General features: G+C 38.3%; 1 protein-coding gene across 9 annotated transcripts in view; it reads left to right on the top strand.

Annotated features, from left to right (window-relative positions):
* Positions 1 to 22,985, top strand: part of LOC134220600 (voltage-dependent calcium channel type A subunit alpha-1) — a 283,554-nt gene that overhangs the window by 69,261 nt on the left and 191,308 nt on the right. For all 9 annotated transcript variants that reach the window (XM_062699693.1, XM_062699692.1, XM_062699696.1 and 6 more), the window contains exon 2: positions 22,584 to 22,766. In XM_062699693.1, coding sequence (XP_062555677.1) covers positions 22,584 to 22,766 — 183 coding nt within the window. The remainder of the gene's footprint in view (positions 1 to 22,583; positions 22,767 to 22,985) is intronic.

Genomic DNA, 22,985 nt, shown 5'->3' with positions numbered 1-22,985 from the left:
TTGATGTCGCAATTCAGCTGATAGTCCTCCTGCGCCAGATGCAAGGCACTGAATCCGTGGTCAGTTATGCCTATGTTACAGCTTTACACACAGTGCGATAGATTTCGTGGCGGTTCTGGCTTTCCACGAAGTATCTTCGCAACTGCTGAATCTGGGAAACACATAGTGTTTGTATATCGGTGACGCCTCTTCCTCCTACTGTACGTGGCAGGGTGACTCTCTCAATGGACGATTTTGGGTGGTGCATGCGATGCTTAGTGAACGCCACTCGTACTGCTCGTTTTAACGCCTTGGTCCACTTCACCACCCCGAAACTGTACGTCAACAAGGGCACGGCGAACCTGTTTATCGCCTTCACTTTGTTGCTGGCCGACAAGAAGCTCTTCAAAATACCGTTGACACGATGCAAGAACTTTTCCTGCAGCTCTTTCTTGATCGTCGTATGGCGAATTCCTTTCAGTTGCAGGAAACCTAGGAACTTGTACGTTTCGTCTTCAACCATGTTTCGAATCTCCTCCTGTTCGTTGACGCGGAAACTGTCGGCATCCACCAGGTGACCCCGGTGTAGATGTATGGATCGACATTTATCGATACCAAACTCCATCCGGATGTCGTTGCTGAATACCGTTACAAGCCGCTGAAATTGGTGCAGTTTCTCCACAGATTCCAGAAACAGCTCCAAGTCGTCCATAAAGAAGGTGTGGGTAATGTTTGTACTTCTTTCCCCACTCTTCAAATGATAGCCATAGTTGTGTTGGTTGAGTGCTCTGCTAAGAGGGTACATGGCAAGGCAAAACCATAGAGGACTAAAGGTATCGCCTTGGAATATGCCCCTCCTGATGCTGAGAGTCCTGGACCGTAACACCTTTTCTCCGGCGGTAATGTGTAGTGATGTGCTCCACATCCCCATAGCGTGCTGCATTGGCCTGATGACAACTACAGTACCTTAAGAAGGTACGAGTGAGGTACTGAGTCGTACGCCTTCTTAAAGTCGATGTACGTCATGCTCAGGTTTCTTTGCATGTGGGTGGCCCGCCCAACAAAGACTGCATCAATGATGACCTGATCCTTGCAGCCTCGTGTGTTGCGTCGACAACCTTTTTGTTCCTTGGTCATCAGGTTGTTGACGTGGTTGGTTCTGGTTCTGCACCCTCCTCGCTATTACCGATGACAGCACTTTGTACAGACTCGAAAGGCACGTTATTGGTCTGTACTTGGCTGGGTTCAAAGTGTTCCGATCCTTCGGCAGAAGATAAGTGACACCCCTAGTGATGAATTCCGGTAGCTGCCCGGGGTTATCTAGTACCGTGTTGAAGCATTCCGCCATCCGCCCGTGGACCGCTGTGAGTTTTTTATACCAGAAATTATGCACAAAATTGGGTACTGGTGCAGCCCAATTTCTGGTACAGTGGGTAGCCTCACGTATGTCTTGGGCGGTCACGTTGATAGCGGTCATGTCTCCAATTCTTCTTCTGCCATCCACACCCCATCGCCGTTGTGTATGACGGGGTTCTCCCATAGATTGGACCAAATCTGCGTGACTTCTCCAATCTCCGGAAGGCCCTCGCCAAAGTCGGCTTTGTCGTTTTGGATGTGGTTGTAGAACTCCCTTTCGTTGATGTTGAACATTCGATTTTGCTCCTTCCCCTTCGAACATTCTCCATAACGTCGCAGTCGTTTAGCAAGAGCACTCAACCGCTGTACATGGGTGTCGAGGATCTCAGTTATGTTCGCCTCGGTGAGATCACGGAGTTCTGTGGGTTTCACAATTTCAGCAGCATTCCGAACTAGCCTCGTTGATCGATTTCCCTGCTTGTACTGTGTTAATCGACCAACCTTTGACCGCAGTGTGGCGATGCGGGTCTCTAGACGTCGCATCCACGCGGGTTTATTATTATTATAGAGTTTTGGCACTTCCTCAGCAAGCGTGCTTATTATGTTTATTAACTTCAAACAATGTCTTTTTTATGTTACATCAATGCAACCCCTTCTGAAAACCGCTGCAGATCTTTCAATATTAAGCACATTTAGGCAATGAATTCCATATAGTAAACCTCTGACGAAAAACGAGTTTCTGTATTCACAAGTTAGGTGACGAGGGAGAAGAGACTTCCTCGAACGCGTGCTCCTACAAAGTATCAATTTTTCAAACAAATAGTCATATGCCAGACTCTCGATTAGCTTAAAAATAATTTATAAAGGATTTGAAAGCCACCAATTAGATGTAATTGTAAATGTGAAACTGAAGCAAAACAATTTAAATTAAAATCAAATCTAACATATGCATTAAGAGCAACCCGTAACTTTTTCTGAGAACGAGCATATGCCCAAAGAAAGTAAGAAATCGAACTCAATAAAGTAGGGAAATACTCATGTTTGAAAAAGTTTTAGTTCAATATCAGTACTCAAAAACGCTCCAATCTGCAGTTATCTTAGTGTATTTTACCACATTGCGAACTGTAATAATGATTCCACTCAAAATTCGAATTTATTTTTTAACCTAAGCATTTGACAACATCAACAAATTCATTATTACTCTTCAGAATTGGTTTACTAGATTGATCATTCCAATTTACCATTATTCATGCAAATGTAAAGTAATGCATTTAGTGCACTTGATGGTGTACTGCTCATTGCACCTGTAATTGAGATGGTCGCTAATCGTTGAAGTTTTTCGAGCTTCATCTGAGCACTTTTCTCTTTCGTCTTTGGTCACCAGACCAACGAACCAAAGGTAGTTTTTGGTTTCACTATCGCTGAATATATCCAATGGATCATTTTCGACTTAAGCCCCCTGCCTACCAAAAGTTCGTTTACTAATCCATAGAGCATTTGTCGCTTTATTAGGATACTATCGTGGAATCTATCGTGTCTGCGACACGATGTCGAGCGTATCGTTTCGTTTTGAGATCCGTAATCTGCAGTGCAAATCATGGAGAAAAAAAAATCAATTTTAAGGACAGCTACGCGGTCTTGAATTATTGAAGCAAGATGTATATTTGCCCGACGTTTCGACACGGGGATGGTGTCTGCATCAGGGAAACTATAATTGATTGGGTACTTAGTTATGTGTTATAAATATGTGTCAAAATGTTAACAACTTACAATACGGTGATTGTTCCTAGTTTATTGTTTATTATAGTTTCCCCTGATGAAGACACCATCCCCATGTCGAAACGTCGGACAAATATACATCTTGTTTCAATCATTCAAGACTGCGTATCCGCCTTTAAAATCTAAATAAAAATATGCAGTCGATTTTTCAAAAGTTCATTTAAAAAAATGCCCAGAAACGGTGGCCCAGCTTTGACGCTTAGCGATATCAATAACTTAAAGAAGCGATATCAATAACTTGAAGAAGGAAAGAAAGTAGAGGTTGAACGATTCAAATATGACGTCCACTTTTTTTTAAAATTTTTAAACTCCCCTCCCCCTTCTGTCACGCATTTTTATATACCTAAAACATGTGACATCATTTTTGAACGACTCCTTGATGCGTTTTAGAATTTGACGTACCTATTGCACGGTATCACGGGATGCAGCCTGTGCTCTCGCTATTGTGGAACCACATGTGCCCACAAGACCATTAGACTACTCTACTCCTCGGCTGCCAAATGACAACGGAATTGGAATAATTCTAAAGATAGGCGAACTCATCTGCTGATATCGAGCGTATCAAGATAAATGAGCAGACCACATGGGGAAGCTCACTTTCATTTGAAGTTGACACATACCCTGTCAATTTATGGCTTCTTCAGACAGTACCTCCACAGATTCCGACATACGGGATCATCTGTTTGTTCTTACTTCCAGAGGTAAACGAAATATCCGACCACCACGTAGTGTTCGTGTGTCCTCGTTTCGTCGTCGAGATGTGCGGAAGGTTCGACGTTTGTGGGTAGTAGTAGTAGCAAAATTCACTTTATTTAAATCAAATTTTGCGGTTTATAATCGTCTTACATGCTTAGTGGTTGGCCAATTTGGCCTTTTAGCTTTGGTGTTTATGTACACAACAGTTTAAGTTATTGTATTTTGAGATTTACTTTAAATTTACCAACATGGCCTTAAAAAGGACCTAGTTTTTCAATATGATATCCTAACTACTGTGTAAACTAAATATTTACAATAAACATTTGATAACCTTGATTGGAACGAACGCTGGTCTGATAAAGCGCAACAAACCCTAAACGTTTCTTTGCACTCACCAAAGCGCTCTTGTAATGTTTTGATACCGGCGGTAGTGTGCAAACGTCAAACGCAAGCGAATCTGATGGAAGAGCCATCTGTGGCCGATTGACCACTTAATAAAATTGATTCCATCGTTAAAAAGGTTAACGATGGAACTTGTGTTGTGTAAGCCGTCCGTTTCTCTATGACTAAAATGATTCGAAATGTTTTGTACCTCTTAAACTGCCGTTAACTGCAAGTCGAGCACATCTGTATATGGAGGCCCATATACAGATGTGCTCGGCTTGCGGTTAGCGGCAGTAAAGTTTCAAACAAATGGAAGTAAATGCCTTTAAATGATATTATCACTAAAACCAATTAAAATGCTTCGAAGTGCTTCCCGACTAGTTAGTCATAACAAAATTTTATCACAATTATATCAATATGTGTTACAAATAACAAAACTTGCAATAATTTTGTTATAAATTCTCTGCCAAAGATGGAGGAAATAAAATTTTATGATCGTCATAACATGATTATAACATAATGTGTTATGTTTATTCCTACCGAAACAAAAATTGCCTACATTGTTGGTAGATAGGAATTGGAAAAAAAGTGAGGTACCACCTACAGTGTAACTTGAATCTACATCCAAAGCTGGAACAGCTGGACAAACTTAATTGCCTACATTATGGGTAATCATAATCTTTTCAGGAACATAATTTGCTATAGTACAATCTATTTTCACCGCTTTTTATGTAACACAACGAGTTATATTTTTGTTAAATTAATAACATATTTAGTAATAATTTTGTTAAAACTAGAAGAGATTTTGTTACAATTTTTGTTATTTTAACTACTAATGGTACATGTTTTATAACAACCGCTGTTATAAAAAACTGCTGTAACAGAATAACAAGGTCTGATATAAATCTGTTACTATCTACTGGTCGGGTCCCGTTTCGTGTAACGTAAATGTAGAAACGCAATACTAGACCAACATTTGAAAAGGGCGTCACAGTCCAAATTTATTCTTTCTGATTCCTCGTCTACATACAAAGCGTAGACAAAGGACTGTAAATAATACATTTTGGCTGTAACGCCTTTCCAAATGTTGGTCTAGAATGCATCTCCAAATTCATTACTCTTCAGATGTTTCAATCAACCCAGATAGCAAACATAACAACCCCATAGTAGTTCTGCAGGGAATCTTAGGTGTTACCATTGATCGAAACTTGTCGTTCAAGCCTCTGTTGTAGAATTGTAAGGGGAGCCTGCGAATCTCGACTGCAGTTTCGTGAACATACTCCAGATGGTCGGAAACAAACTTTTATGTGGCAGCCGTCTATCTCTGATGCAGTTTGGGTCGGCCCTTGCAACCGCAAAACTAACCTATGCTATTGGACTAGTGCAGCGGTTCTCAACCTTTTTCTAGAGAGGTTGAGAACCGCTGACCGGTTTTTCTATTTTTTCGCAGTAAATGAAAATAAGCGTACCGTCATCGGGGGTGACAATTCGTATGGGTGGTGAGAATGAGTCATCGCTCTTACCGACAGTCTGAAAGTCGAATGACAAAATTGTTCAAAAAGGTTTTTTATAACTTAAAATAAGTTTTCTTGGCCTCTTGAAAGGAGGCTTCCGAGCCTCTTGAAAGGAGGCTTCCGAGCCTCTTGAGAGGAGGCTTCCGAGCCTCTTGAAAGAAGGCTTCCGAGCCACTTGAAAGGAGGCTTCCGAGCTTCTTGAAAGGATGCTTCCGAGCCTCTTGAAAGGATGCTTCCGAGCCTCTTGAAAGGAGGCTTCCGAGCCTCTTGAAAGGAGGCTTCCGAGCCTCTTGAAAGGAGGCTTCCGAGCCTCTTGAAAGGAGGCTTCCGAGCCTCTTGAAAGGAGGCTTCCGAGCCTCTTGAAAGGAGGCTTCCGGGCCTCTTGAAAGGAGGCTTCCGAGCCTTTTGACAGGAGGCTTCCGAGCCTCTTGAAAGGAGGCTTCCGAGCCTCTTGAAAGGAGGCTTCCGAGCCTCTTGAAAGGAGGCTTCCGAGCCTCTTGAAAAGAGGCTTCCGAGCCTCTTGAAAAGAGGCTTCCGAACCTTTTGAAAGGAGGCTTCCGAGCTGTTTGGAAGAAGCTTCCGAGAATCGTAAAAGGATGCTTTCAATTCTCTTGGAATGAAGCAACTAAGCTTTTCGGAAAAAGACCTTCATCCCTCTCAAATGGAGTCTTCTGTACTTTTAAACTCTAGATTTTAGTTCAGAAACATATTCTTAACAAATTATTCAACATTTTGTTTGAAATAGTTAGATTAAATTTAGGATTTTTTAAATAAAAGGTTTCGTCCTTTTGATTTTTGTCGCACAATCCTTCATACACTTTGCTGGTTGTGGAGGGCAGGATTCAATAGGCTTTCATTTACTGATTGGTTTGCATATTATGTACAAGACAAAGTTCAGAAATTAAAAAAAAACACGATTATCAAAACTTTGTCAATAAGTTTTGATTGGATTTGTAATGCATCCGCCATTACGCATTGTTGTCTGAGGTACCCCCTGGGGTCAGCGAAGGTACCCCCAGGGGTACATGTACCCCAGGTTGAGAACCGCTGGACTAGTGAACATACAAGTGGACAAAGCGGGGGACTACTGGCGAGCAACTTGTACGATTTTAAACTAAATTATATTACTTACGATAAGACGTTTCCAAATCACTTTTCATTTCGGATCTATTATAATCAAGAATTGATGCCCTTACTCTCCCAGTTAAACGTTAGTATACCCTTCCGTCAACTTCGATCTACTCAACTTATTTTCTTAAGAGGTGCCCGAACGAATTATGTACTAAATAAGTCTTTTCCTAGTATGTGTCGCACTCTCAATTCTTTCTCAAGGTTATTTTGCTTTCACCTTTCTCGGAGTACCCTCCGCGAGCAGTTTGATTCACAACTCTCTACTTTCCACAACACTCAACTTTTTGGAAATTCAGGTTTGATCACTTTAAACAGGGCAGTAGTATTAAACAGGGCTAGTAGTTCGATTTTGCAAGTAATACAAACCTTCCACTTTCGCAATTCAGAGCCCTATATGTTCAGCCTAATGGATGGCGATTTCCATTTTCCGAATCTGGAATCCTGATTCGGGTCCATTATGGCGCGGTTGAATGATTCTCAGAATGTCGTTAGGCAAATGAGAATCTGTTTCCGAGAAAAAAAATATACTCTTCCATGTAAAATTACGCTTTGCAATGTTCGCCTCAGGAGAAGGCTCGGCGACTGACAGATCTTACCCCCGCAGTAGCACACAGCACAATAAATTTGCCATAAACTGCAACAATTCGTTATTATACTACAATTAGAGGCGAGCAAATTCGAACGATCAACTTGAGCCGTGAAGATAAAGCGAAAACAAACACTCGCACACCTACTTGTGCCATTAGAGGGTTAGGGAGAACCGACACTCCCATTCTGCTGAGTTCGAAACAAAAAAAAATGTGGGAGTGATTGGAACAGCGTTCTGGGACGCATGGTGGCTTGATGGCAATCGATTATTCACATTATTTTTATCTTTCTCTTGGGATGAGCACTGGCATAAATAGAAACTGTGGAACGAAGCTATATATTTGTTTATGCATTTTGTGTTTGCAGTACAATATGGAAACAGTTTATAATAAAAGTTCTGAGAGGTAAAGTAATAACTTTGAAAATATAGTTTTTCATCTATTTTGATTCCGGTGGTAATTTTGTTTTTTTTTTCAATTTCGTGGAACTTAGGGTAAATCACTACTTGGGCCTATGGACCCGGTTCCCGGCTCACTGCACAGAAAACTAATGATTCATACTGTTTGGAAGCCGTAGGTTTATGATTGATAATTTTTAAAAAGTCTCCCATTTATTTTTCACAATACTCAATATTTTTCAATCACTTGTTTTACTCCTAATTGATCCAATTGTAGAAAATAAAAATGTAGATTTCAAAATCTCGCTCTCCGATGCCACACCACTGAGCCGGAGTGATTCTTTCCACTTTTACAAAACGGTATCATCAAATAAACACCTACCTGAAAACAGTCTTTAAATAATCCCACTCCAAGAGCTGCTGAGATCAAACCCAATAGATTAAGGATCGATTCAAATCCCGCAAACGATCTGGATCCAGGCATGCATTATATTTTTCCATTTTCTATGGGAGGATTGAATCCTGGGATCCAATCCTAAATAAATTTAAAAAACGGTATTCAATCTAGTTATCTATGCTTGAATAACACTTTTGGTCTAAATGTACTTCTGTCAATAAAAGTTTTTCCACCTCAGGATAGTCTTTTCTTTACGAAGTGTGTTGTTTTGCAGCTACATATAATTGGTTTAGTATTGCATTTTAATGAATACTTACGTATTGGTACTCAGATGAAATATGCAATGCCACAGATCTATATCATAAGGGATTACAATCATTGTTTATTGCAGGTATAAGCAGCGAGAAGCACACACATTTTAAAAATTCTTCACATGGGATCCTGAAGCGCGTTAATTCAAATACATCGTCGATGGCTGGTGATAACGAGTTTAAACTTAAATTGAACGTCGAGTGTAAAGTCAGTTAAATACACTAGCGACAGGTGAAAATGATTAAAGTAAACAGGAAATAAATTTACAAAAAATGTGAAATTATGTTTTGATTGCACTTATTTTATTACATAAACACGGTGTTATTACAGCCAATCCTTTTAAGCGTAATTTAAAAATAACTAGTCCTTCCATAGCTCAGCGACAAAACTTCTATTGTTCAATACATGGATATTTTATGAGAGAAAAAAATTCAAAATTTGGTTTGACCGAATCCAAAGCTAGCAAAAATCTTGTTTCATTACACAGGAATACAAAAGAATATTTTTGTTCAAAATATGACATCAATAAGAAATACAACAATGGTTGTTAGTTTCTTGTGGATTTTGTTCAATCCATATGCGCGATTATTCCAGTAATACTGAATCAGATTTTTTTTACATATTGCTTTGCCGTTTTTTCATACTTCTAGTAGTTTATTTTCGCGATTAGAATCATTAGAGCACTATGGTTCTATCCTTATGAATGTAGGTTATTGCGGCATTTTCCCGAATAGTTTATACTTAAGTGTAATATAGAAAGCAATAATCACAACTGTAACTTATGATCCAATAGAGTTGTTAAAGAACCATAAAATTGATGAAGAAAAATCGGTCAATGCTGTTTCATCCTTACCCACAATTTCTACTTGCAAACGGATTAATATTGCTCAAGATCGTAAAAATCTTAACGATGTCTAAGAATTCAGTCCTTCTATCCTTATAGAGCTTATTTCACTTTGTCCACTGTTTTTGAGATTATTTCAGGATCAATCAGAAATGTTGAAATTTGTACATAATATGTGAATTTTGCCCCCGCATGTCCTAATTGTCACTTCGTTTCGTGCATTTACCATCTAAAAATTTGTCTTATGTTCTTCCTAAACCTTCTTGAAAAAGTGCGATGTGAAATATTAAAAAAAATATATTGTTCAAGCGATTACATAAAGTTTTAATATTCATTAGAAGAAAAATAGTTCAGCTCTATACAAAGGTACCTGTTCGGAATAATTTTGAGAAATTGTGTTCGGAATCACTTTCCGAACAGTATCCATTGACGAACGACTTTCAAAATCATGATCTTTCTCTCCTACAACTGGGATTTGGTAAAAGCTTCTTTATGCTTTTAATTCTTGCTACATAAATTAATCATCTTTCAATGTTTAATTCATTCTTAATGGGTACATATTGGTGAACAATTGATTATGAGTGCTGATTACGAATTTCAATCAAGGATTGAATCCTGGCATCAATCGTGCATGCTGAGATTGGAAAATTTCAAGATTTGAAACGATCTGGAAAATGGAGATGGTTTCAGAGCATACTTTTTTAAATCTGAGAATTTAAGGATGCTCTTGAAACACTGCCTGAAAATCGTCCTAGTGCTCGTTACAATCATTGCTTCAAGCTTTTAATCAACACACCATAATGCTTAATACACGCACTTCAATCTAATCACTAGAACGTATCACTAGAACTTATATAAACATAATTAGAATACATTAAAAAATATATTCTCAAACCGAACAAAAAATCACCTCGGCCCAAAAACTTCTAGCCGCACCGTGCTGCCAAAAGGCCAGGAGAATGAAAATGATTTACTTACTTTTACTTATGGATCCTGTACACCTCCGGTGGTGCAAAGGGCCGACTTGAAAGATCTCCATCCTGAGCGATGCCCGGCTATCGCTTTAACCTGTTGCCAGGTTAGATTTCGGTCGACTTCTTTTATTTCTTTATTGAGGCTTCGCCGACATGAGCCTCTGGGTCTGCCTCTGCTGCGATGTCCCACTGGGTTCCAGTCTAATGCTTGTTTACAGATTTCGTTTCCGCCCCTACGTAGAGTGTGGCCGACCCAGCCCCACTTCCGATCCCGAATTTCTGTTGCTATCGGCCTCTGGTGACAACGACGATGGAGCTCGTTGTTTGAGATCCAGTTGTGAGGCCACCAGGCCCGAATTATATACCGCAGGCATCTGTTAATGAACACCTGCAGCCGTTGAGTGTTCTCCACTGATACACACCATGTTTCGCTAGCGTATAACAGCACAGATTTCACGTTAGATGAATGAAAATGATCCTTCATCGTTAATAGGAAAACTGTCTAATACGTTGACGCTATCATGTTATTTATAATTTTCTCGATTTCAAAAGGTGAAAAAAATATTGTTTTTAAGTATTTGGAAAAAATTTGGATGAGTAAATATATCTTCTCAACCAAATAAAAATGATTATGAATGATACCATCTGGCATCTTGTTGTCGTGGAACGTGCATATTTTTGTTTACGTCGCATTTTCTACCGTCCCGAGAGAGAATGAGAGAAAAATGTTGAGAGATTGAGTAAAATTTTGCTTAGGCCGGGAACTGGTTTTATGATATGCCGAATGGAAATCGCTAGGACTGAAATGAGTGCTGCACTTCGTTAATTTAAATCAAATAAAAGCTTTTTTGAACGATATTTAGCACGAATAGCTATTTTTTAAGCAGAAGTGAACCCCAATGCAGTATTATACAGCCCACAAAATTCAGGAAAAGTTGCTTCCTGTCATAAATATCAATTGAATAATGCAGTCGTACGCATGTTAGGCCGGGAATGGGGTAAGAAACCCTATGTTGCTATTTTTTTTTTTTTTTTTTAATGGCCCACCGCTACCCCTTACAGTATATGCAGTAAAATTCGACGTTGCCGGAAAAATTTGAATTATCTGACTGATTTTTTAAACTTCCTGCATGTTGAGCTCCGTCAAAATTGAGGTTTTCTGCCAGCTTATTTTTTTTATTTCAACGTAAAAGCTGGGACAGACGAGTTCCATGTGTCTGTCCTTCCAAGACTTCCGAATATCCGCCTTGAAATGAACATAGATCGTGTAGTCCTTAACCATAGATAACAAGTACGATTAAGCAAACAATAATCAATGAAGCGTCTTGCTAAAATATAAAATTATCTTCTTGAAAGAGTTGTCGTAAGGAAGTAAAATTGCCACAAATACCTACAAAGTTTACGATTAACAATTCTTGAACCCGAGCACAAACAAGAGTAAATATACAAAAAACTTGGAAGGAGTTGCACATGAAATTCGCAAGTGCCAGCTGATATGGGTTTGAAAAACAAAACATTTGATCCTGGTAAAGACTAAAATGGGGAGTTATTTTCAAACATTTGCTGCAGTTAATCTACACAAACAGTGCTTTGTAAAACAACTACACGACACACGATAAAGTTACGAATCAACTGTCTATTGAGTTTTTTTTTGCATTTTGAAAATGCATCCAAACCTATTGATCATGGTGTGTATAAAAGCTATTTTCGGTCGGATCAACGCATGCTCAAAAATTCTGAATACTGTAAGGTTTTTTTTGTTAATTTACAAATTGTTTTTTTTCTTAACCAATATTGAGTTTTTTATCAAAAATAATATTTTCGTTTAAACAAATCGAATTTCCATACATTGAATGATCTGAATAGTCAGAATGATCGGAGCCGGCAAAATTTTGTCAAAATTCAAATAAATATAACTCTGTGAAATATTAACCGATGTTTATGATTCTGCCACTGTTCGACCATGAAGTTTGACACCCATATTGCTTTATTAGAAAAAAAAGTATAACTTTGTCCTCTTTTCTAGGAACCGGTTTGACAGATTTCACGGGAATGGCCATATCTCAGGTGTTCGCCGACCGATCTGTGACATCAATTTATCAATCAACTCAAGAAAAGCCCTGGTTTCAGCACAAAATGTAGGGCAAATAATCCACTCATGGGAAAAATACATGCGAAAAAAAGTGACATTTTTAATATGGCCCCAAAAATCCGGAATATATTCGGAATCCGGCAGTCTAGACATAAATTTATCCAGTGTTCCAAAACAAGGTAAATTTGTCTGTCGAACAGTGGCGGTTAGTATTTAAAAGAGTTATGGTCATTTGAATTTTAACAAAATTTTGCCTGTTCAGACCATTCTATCCAACCCCTGTAATATTGTAATTATAAAAATAAAAGGAACTTTGCAAGTCTGTGTAATTTAAATTCAAAACATGGCTTAGAAACAGAAAGGCACTTTTTTACAACATCGCACGGAAAAGGCCCTTGCGAAGCTATTGGAGGCACTCTCAAACGAATTGCAAAACTGCTCGGGAGTTGTACGAATGGGCGAATGGGCACGTTTTCAATCAAACAAAAATATCAATATATTACATTTCTGTTATATCACGAATGAGCAATACCGCCATCGGGGGTGGCAATGGGTCTGGGGGTTAGAATGGCTCATCGCTCTCACCGCGAGCATGGAGGGCGTAGAGCAAAATCGTTCAAAAAGGTCTCTTATATTTTTGTCTTCTTGTCCTCAGATACATCCATTCTACAAGCATTCTAAGTAGTTGAAACAGTGACCCATTCTCACCCCCATTTGACCCATTGTCACCCCCGACGACGGTACTCAACAAGAGTTTGATGAACTTTTCAAAAAAGCAAAAACTATAGTTGGCACACAAAAGCTTCATTCTTTTATACCAAATGCTCATAATAAAATCCTGGCTAAAAATATTCCAACTCAGATGAAGACCCAAAAGTCTTTGAATTGTTCGACTAAGTTTACAAATTAATGAGTATTCAAGTAGAAATGAGAATTAAATGTAGTAACAAATAAAATTGAAGAAAAAACTAAAAAAATGCGGAAAATTTATTATTCTTTAAATGTGCGTTTACCGGAGATTCCCCTAATGAAATTACCTACCGAGCTTCATCGTTTGGAATCAAAATGTTTATCTGATAGAAAAAATCGACCTCCAATTTGTTTTTGGTAAACCAATTTTAATCTTTACATTCATCAATTTATTTTCTCGGTGAACGAAACGCTCTTTTATGTTTCAGACTTCATAGTTCAGACAAATTTACAATAGTCCATCAAACATCACAATTTTGTAAATCTGGTCATTTGTGTAACATTGATATAAAAAATTTAGGAAAATATACGCCCTTTTCAAATGTTGGTCCACATTCATGTAAGATTATGCTAAATTGCTTCCTAAACAAATTTTTATACTTCCAAAATGTGTCGTTGGTTGATGATAGGCTGCTGAACCTAGAATTGGCGCTGTAGGTATAAAACACGCTGATAAATTTTCACTCAATATGGACATGAAAAAAGTTTATGTTGGAAAAACTTTTTTTCCTTAAATATGTCACAGAAACATTATTCCCAGAAAAGTTAGATAATTAAAATACCTATCTGCAGAAAAAATTTCATCGAATTCTGAGATGAGGTTTTTTTGTAATATCGATTTTAATTTTTAAAACTTATTTTTTTCAGTGTAGAAATCGGTATTTTATTTTTTGGATATTTTTCCAAAAAACTTCTGAGAATTTCACGACAGTCCGCCATACAACACTTTTTTGTAGGTCTTGTCATTTTAGAGTTACATCGATTTTTAAAAAATCCATGAAAAAAAATTGGGGCCTCATCAAATGTTACTCTTGACAGTTTTTGAAAAACTAAGTATGCAGAGTGGCTTAGAAATACCATATCTTTATGCCCACCAAGTTTCATTCGATTCTGAGATGGTGCTGCCAACCGCTGGTCGAGTTGGCGCGAAATTCGTCATATGAGTGGATTATTTGCCCTACATTTTGTGCTGAAACCAGGGCTTTTCTTGAGTTGATTGATAAATTGATGTCACAGATCGGTCGGCGAACAGTAACATGTTATATAAAAAGATTGACAATCGGTTCAATAATTCAGAAGTTATAATTTAATTTTTTTTAAATGTGTTTTTTGAACACATCGATTTTTCCTACTTTAATGGTGAGATAAACAAAACACGGACTTATACACGGATATTTTCAGAATTATTCATTCTACCAAATATTACGAATATTGGAAAGATGAGGTTAAAAGATTATTATTCTTCCATAGTCTTTTAACCTTGTAGCATTTCCCCTAAGACGCTCTAAAAATAATTAATCATTGGAAAGATCGTTGATCGGTTTTACGTAGCATTGTTGTGATTGTTTTTTTTTTCTTTATTGTCAGTGGTTATTGTCGGCGAAGCGAGATCGGTTTCCACGCTGACAGTCTTCCCTTTCTCTTCAAATGAAAGCTTGGCAGAAGGAAGGTCTTCCGATTTATATCGTATCCATATCCTAACGGAACTATTGAATCTAGACTTTCTAAGTTTTTTTCTTCTTTTTCTAAGACTTATTAGTAAGAATCTACGTCTAAGTTTTTTTTAGGGATTCTTCTTGTAGTGGCTTTTGTCTCGCCCTTAACATTTCTTGGACTGCCGGGGCAATTGATGGCTCTTAGAAAGGATTTGAACGGAATGATTCTCAGGTGATGAACAGGTCATTTGGCCGAACAGGTCATTTTGGCGGATAGGTCATTTGGCCGAATAGTTCAGTTGCCTTAATGATTTTATGACAATTCCTTGAAAGCAATTTCCTCTAATGATGTTTCCCCGAATAACAATTCCCCGAATGTACCATTTCCCCGAATGTACCATTTCCCCGAATTAACAATTCCCCGAATGCTTCCCTCTTCTATTTGAGTACAGTACAAAGCGATGGGTATAAAGTTAGCCAGGTGAGCAATGGCGTAAGGTAGCCAATCTAGAGATTGCGAGCTTGATTCGCGTCTCGACCTAGGACGCTTTCAGATAGAAATATTTTTTTAGATCCTTGGATATAGCGTTCCGCTGTACTCGCCACATAAGATACATACTCATGCAACTGTTGGACATAGGAAAGCTTTAATTTAATAACCGTGGAAATGCTAATACATCGCCATGTTGAAATGCAGGTCCAGTTCGAGTTGGAAAGTAGAGCAATTAAAGAAGAAGAAGACAAAGTTGTGTAAAAAGGCAATACTTTCTTTGAATGAACGCATCTGGCCGGTATAAAGCGATTCGAGGAGTGGTGCTTTCTTTAAATGATCGCGTTTGCCCGGTACAAAGCGAAAAGAGAGGATAATGCCTGCTTCAAATGAACACAATTCCCTGTATAAGACAAGAGGATAGATAGTCTTTTCCTTCAATGAACTCGTTTGCCTTGTATAATGCGAATGGAGGTGATAATGCCGTTTTTATTATTCTCCACTGACCCCCATACCAAAGAGCCCACATTCTGACCCCTCTAGTGATGGACTCTTACTAATAATGGACCATTAAAAAAACGTCCTTCCCTAATAATGCATCGATAGGAGAAAATCAATTATATGCTTCAAAACTGCCGCTATTCTACACTACATTCATATGAGAAAATGCCAATTCGCTAATGGAAAATTCTGTAAAACGGTATTCCACTAAGAGTAGATCTGAAAAATGTCATACCACAAAAGATACATACCACCAAATGTTATTTCAAATGAATTCAGCAAATCGTTTTTCGGTGAAATGTTATACAATCGATACTTCTTGCTCAACCTCCGGTACTTGCTTTGATGTGAAAAGTATAACACCTTCGAAAAAAGCACGCTTTTCGTTCACAAATGCGGTGGGACTCCATAAGTGATCTAGGACTATGCGAGTCCCGGATGGTTAAGAAGAGGTCTCACATATACTTTCCTTATTCTGGCCAAATTCGTCTACATCAAAATAATAGATTACATTACCCTTAATGCGGACAGACCCCTGCTTCCCAAAAAGGAAACTCATTTACCTTTGCCTTATTTCAAGCTAATGCCTGCTTCTGAAGAATGGACCACATCTACCATTTCTTCACTTCGTAAAATGCGTTCTTTCAAAAAAATGATCACACTCCCCATTTCTTTATTCCTATAAGATATATCTCATTACAGGAAGAAAAACATTCACTGTTCCGGCAAATGCATTCTTTTTCTAAAGAATTTTAAATTTTAAATTCAGAACAAACGCATTATTTTTGTTCAAAAGAATTCATATCCATCCTTGCCTTATAAATTTTTAAAAGGGATATAGAGGACAGGATTTTGATTTCATAGATAGAATGATATTCACTCAAACGCTTTCATTTGGAATTACTATTCGCGATTCTCCTTTTCAGAAAATGCGGCCGTTGTTTGATTATTCAAAAAAAACTATCTTAGAAACACAGCAGTTCTTTTTTTCTGTAAAAAAGATCCAGATGTTCTGATATTTTTATAAACATATCTTGGAGGATCAAGAATATTCAATACTATAGAAGGATCTTCAGTTGATAGTCTCCAAGAAGAGATTCCTTAACGCATCTTTGAATGCTGCCCTGCTCGGACGCATATATGGTTCGCAAGGATGTGTCTGCAGGAGGCACTTTCTGTTCGGGGAAATGTTACATTCGGGGAATCTGGGAATTGTCATACAATCTGCATTAACATGTATTTTGGTCGAATTAGTCATTTGGCCGAGCTGGCCATTTGGCCGAACAGGTCATTTGGCCGAACGAGTCATTTGGCCGAACGGGTCATTTGGCCGAACGGGTTATTTAATCGAACAGGTCATTTGGCGGAACAGGCAATTTGGCCGAACAGGTAATTTGGCCGAACAGGTCATTTGGCCGAAAAGGTCACTTGGCCAAATATGTTATTTGTCCGAACAGGTCATTTGGCCGAACAGGTCATTAGGCAGAACATGTTATTTGTCCGAACAGGTCACTTGGCCAAACAGGTCATTCGGCCGAACAAGTAATTTAGTCAATTTGGCCGAACAGGCCATTTGGCCGAACAGGCCATTTGACCGAACAGGCCATTTGGCCGAACAGGTAATTTGGCCAAACAGGTCAGTTGGCCAAACAGGTAATTTGGCTAAACAATTCAGTTGGCCAAACAGGTCTGTTGGCCAAACAGGTCTGTTGGAAAAACAGGTATGTTGGCCAAACAGGACATTTGGCCAAACAGGTCAGTTGGCCAAACAGATCATTTAGCCAAACAAGTCATTTGGCCAAACAGGCAGAAAAGGTCGTTTGGCTCATTTAGCCGAAAAGGTAATTTGACGTCTCACATCTCACTTATCCATCATAATTTCTCACTTTTCATTGCGAAAAGTGGGAAATGAGAAGTTAAAAATGATGAGCGAGAAGAGAGGCCAAGGAGTGAGAAATGAGACGTCCTACTTCTCCCTTCTCACTTATCACCTCTCACTATGGAAAGTGGGAAAAGCGAAGTAAGAACAGAGACGCCTTTCTCCTCCCTCACCATTTCTAACGTCTCATTTGTCACTTTCAACAGTGGGAAGTGGGAAATGCTTATTGAGAAGTAATAAATATGACGTCAATTGACCTATTCGGCTAAACAACATATTTGGCTGAATAACTTATAACTAGTTCGGCCAAATAACTTATTCTGCCAAATCCGAATGCTATCCCCGAATGGACCATAGTCCGAATTGGTAATACAGCCGAACAGGACATTTTTTTTAGAAGAATAATTTCCCGCTGAAGTTTAATGATCCTTATAGTTGCTTAGCATAATCAAAAAATATATTAGACACATTCCACGCACTTCTACGCCAAGGGACCCAAATTTTAAACTGAAAATTAGGGTCCAATATTTTTAGGACACGAAAATGTATTTATTGAATTATAAGAAAAACATTTGTTTCACTGAAAATTAGTTTGGGAACATATTTTAATAGCCAATCAAAGTAGTAGACTTTTAGTATGAGAAAAATACTTCCTAATCTAATGTTTACAAATGTGCTCCATCGCACCTATTTAGGTTCAAATGTATTGGTTAATATATGATAAAGTATAGTTTATGTTGGTCTTTTTGTGAGCCAATTGTATTGCTTCAATAATTTTTGTTTTCTTGAAATTAGTGGTACTTTGAAAACAGTGACATTGAAATGGTGTTGCGTTACGAAAATCGTTGCATAATTGATACTACACAAAAAGTACACACATTGAAAAAATAATACTTCGGATTTTCTTAGTACTAGCCAAGAGCTTCCTTTTTATGTTTTAATATCAGAAATCTGAGCATTTTTCACCAAGTTACACTAGGTACAAAAATTTGGTGTCACGTTACGCGAATTCAGTGTTTTACTGAAATGAGAGATAACCGGCTTTCGGCGTATGTATACACTATCACAATGGCCCAGAAATAGAGAAAAAAATATTTTTAGTATACTAGGGCTCGTACGTGAATAACGTAACAAAATTGGGGATGTAATGGGGTGTATCATTTGATAACTGTTCATACTAAAAAATGAGTTTCCGTGCAAAAAATGTTACGAAGTGGCGGGAAACTGCAAATTTTGGTGTTTCGTAGAACTCGTAGGGGTCATCCATAAAAAACCCACGAGAAATTTGAGCTCATTTTTTTGTTCGAATAGATTGTGAGGCTTTTTTAAACCTCTCTTTTCGCGCTCGATATCACCATGTACTCATATGAGTGAACACTCTAACTCTCACCTACTCAGTGACTGAGTAAAATTGTATTGCCATCTCTTTTCTTCCCACGGATATTTTACTCAATTTCCGTCAAAAGCAGGATTACTCATAGTTTTGAGTTGTCCTGCTTTTGACGGAAACTGAGTAAAATTTCCGTGTGATAGAAAGAGAGAGCAATACAATTTTACTCAGTCACTGAGTAGGTGAAAGTTAGCGTGAACGTAGCGAACAGTTTGCTCCCGAACATGGCTTCCTTCTACCCTTTCACGGACCTACAGACTCTTTGCGGATGCCATGTAGGACGTTTTTTTTGCTTCAATTGTTTATTTGAAAAGCTTATTTGTCGTGAAGCGTTACGGAGCCGCAAAAATGCTTTTCGATATTAGTTTTATCTTGATTCTTATACATATTTTTGGCTTTGAAGAGCAGAAAGACTCGTGCTTTTTCTTTTGATTTGATGATTTTTAGTATTTTAATTTGTTTTCCTTACGATCAATTTGTTTTCAACCGTGATTCGCACGGCCCAATGCTTGGTTCATGAATTTCTACTAATATCCCAGTTGAAAACAAATGTTAGTTAATTGCAACACTTAAAGTAGGCGCCGTAACCATGCGTCATTTTAGCCGATATTTAACCTTATCTGCCCATGATTTCATAGTTGACGTAACAACCATTGCACTTTCGCATGTATTTCGAATAATTTGAGGACAAACATCGCAAATTTATAACATTTCAACCGTAAACACTTAAATAAGAGTTGGAACAAACAACGTATCAATGTTGCATCGGTTGAACATTTCTTATAAACGCGTAATTTCAAATGGTTGATACGTCAACTATGAAATCATGGGCAGTTATGGAATTTCACCGAGATTTACACAGCCTAGAGCGTTGGTCACCGGCAGTTGAAAATATAATGGATAGCATCAGGAAAACATACTTCAGCAATCACTGCAAGGAAAAGGCAAACAGGAGGCTTCTGTGTGAAACATTGGAAATTTATTGATTTCCCAGTTATGTTGATCAAGATGAACCTATTTGGGGCTAAAATCTCGTTGAAAGGATACAAGAAGGCAAGATCCACAGCGACCAAGGTGGTTCGATCAGATGGAAGATGATTTGCGGGCCCTCCGTAGACTACGCGGTTGGTGACGTGCAGCTATGGACCGTTTGCAAGGGAGATAACTTTTACACCACTTCGGCCTTAGTTTGAATAAACAACAATAATTACCTGATGGATCGTAGATGCTGTGCACTAATTTCACAATGATTATCATATTTAGCCGTATATCATTGCGTCCTTACTTATTACTAAAGCAAATAAATAATTTCCATAGTTGAATCACTCCTGTCTTCGCATGTCCCTCATTCCCAATGTCTCCTTCCGGCGTGGGGACTCTCTTCAAACATCCATAACCGCACACGAAGGATGTTGGTAGCTTCGGTGGTTGCTTGCAATCGAATTTTGAACGAGACACAAATAATGGGATAATAATAGCACAAGAGTTTCCATGTGGCGGCTGGACAGCAGCCCCAACTTGAAACGGGGTCGGTTTCCCTCATAATGGGTGAACAATGTTTAGTTTGCTTGTGTCTGGTCTCCGTGTGTGCGGAAGCTCGGTACTGGTGACCATGCCGAACGGATAACCGAATTAGTTTATGGCATGAGGTTAGAGCGCACTGGCTGCATGGCCGTGTTTGGATAGGATACGGGTGGCTTGAATTGCGTTGAACGCCGGAAAGAAACGACTAAATATAGATGTAATAGATAAACAAACGGATACCTTTCAATTGTTTAGTGGCGGATTGGGACTTTGCAGGATTACTTCAATGTTTTGAAATCTATTAGAAATTCATATGAGATGTTTTGTTTAGATGCTCGTCTTAGTAATGATACATTGCAGGGAATAACTGAGATGAAATCCCGTTCTAGTTCAACAGGATGTTATGTTAAAAACGGACTTATTCGAGTAAAATGTTAACATGAATGCGAGGTATCATATAAATCTGTATTTAAACAGTATGTTAGATTTTCGATAACTATTTTTTCATTCTCTTTTCGGTCTATGATCTTCCCTGAGCATCTTCTAAATTTATAAAACGAAATTATAACTCAAATATTATCGCGCATAACTCAAAAATTATCAGACCGAATTCTGTTTCTTCTATTTACCAGGGCAAATGATATGATAAAACCGAAAACTTTGAACATCAAAACCCAACCTATCAATGAAATCCCAAGTAACATTTTTGGATTAAAAACGGTCTTGGAAACCATTATTTGCTTTACAAGGCTTCCATAAAACCGTTATAAAACCCGAATGTTACTGGGGAATGGTTTCTTGTACATTTTGTATAGAATATAGACTTTTTGATCATGATATAACGCGAATTTGGCATCATTTGATGATACATAGACCGATTTGAACTATTTAATATATGTTCATTTCATTATTTATTACAAGAAAAAAATGTTATGACGAAACTGGAATAAAAACGAAAAACAATCGTTCTGGTATCGGTTTACCATTTAAATTGTGTGCGCAAAAAGCTTCTGAAAATTGTTCAATTTTGGGCGAGACAAAATTCGCCAGGTCAGCTAGTGATATATAAAAAATCACTTATTATTTTATGCTTTGGCTTTATACGACTGCATGTTATCACAATTCAGTAATTCAATAATACGATCTGCGGATTGGCACATTACTCAAACATTTGCTTTATGCTCCTTGTTAAAACTGTACAAAACTGTCATTAACAACGACGTTTCACAGTCAGTGTCAGCTCACCCGATGGTAGCATAGTAAATATATCGTTTGTCGCTGTTGATTCTTTTTTTAAAGGCGTGCTCGTACAAAATGAAAAAGTGAACTGATTAGAGTAAAAAAAAAATCATTGCAAACAATTTCGCATACATACATATATATATTTGATAAAGTACAAAACTATTTAATTAGTTTTTTTATTGATTGTCAAAAGATTGTCAAACAATTGTTATTCGATCGCTTTGATATTTGAAAAAACATCTAGCTTAAACCGGATTTCTGGTTTGACACACTTTTCAAACTATATTACACCATCAACAATCAAAATTTCACAAAAAAAATACACGCTTAAGGTCATTCACCCATTTTAGTCTTCTCTGAACTACTTCAACTGCAATAATTTGGCTTTCTCTGGAATTATTGGCGCTAAAGTTGGCACGAAAGTACCCAGAAGGAAACTGATATCATGATTCAAGATTGCATTCATCGGAAGCTATATCCAGCTATATCCAGCAGACGGGATGTCGGCAGTGGGCGGGAAGCCACTCGAATTCGGGTCAATTATCTCCTATTACGACGAGTTCCGTTAATGTTTGCATTCAATTGCTGCCACACTTTTACCAACATGTGATGTCAGCTTATATTTATCGCCTCACCATGACACCAACATGGCGCATAAACTTGTAAAGTGTTCCACTAACGAATCGTTTCTTTTTTTCTTCATTCGCAGGTTGGCAGCGGCTCAAGAAGCGGCGCTTGCAGGTCAGGGCTCCAACGGGGGCCAATTTGGTCGCAAAGGAGGCCATTACTTAGCTGATAAGATGGGCGGCCCCAGTAGTCAAGGGGGCCAGCCCCCGTCCGGGGGTGGGCCCACTTCCCTGTTCATCCTTTCCGAGGACAACATCATTAGGAAGTAAGTATGCGGTTGGGGTCAAAAATGATTTTTACACCTTTTTAGCGCAGAACTATGCTCAAGATGACATTTATGTGAATAACATAATAAAACACATAAGTTCAAAGAATGACCGAAGTGAGCCACGAGTAATCGAATGCTTCCCAAAAGTAACAAGAAATGACATGTAACTCGCTCCCAGGAATGTTTATGCATCAATTCAGAATGAATATTTACTCC

The sequence above is a fragment of the Armigeres subalbatus genome, chromosome 3 (assembly GCF_024139115.2).
Source record: "Armigeres subalbatus isolate Guangzhou_Male chromosome 3, GZ_Asu_2, whole genome shotgun sequence".
Taxonomy (NCBI): Eukaryota; Metazoa; Arthropoda; class Insecta; order Diptera; family Culicidae; genus Armigeres; species Armigeres subalbatus.
Note: the sequence above shows the minus strand (reverse complement) of the source record. Positions and strands in the feature narration are given on the sequence as shown.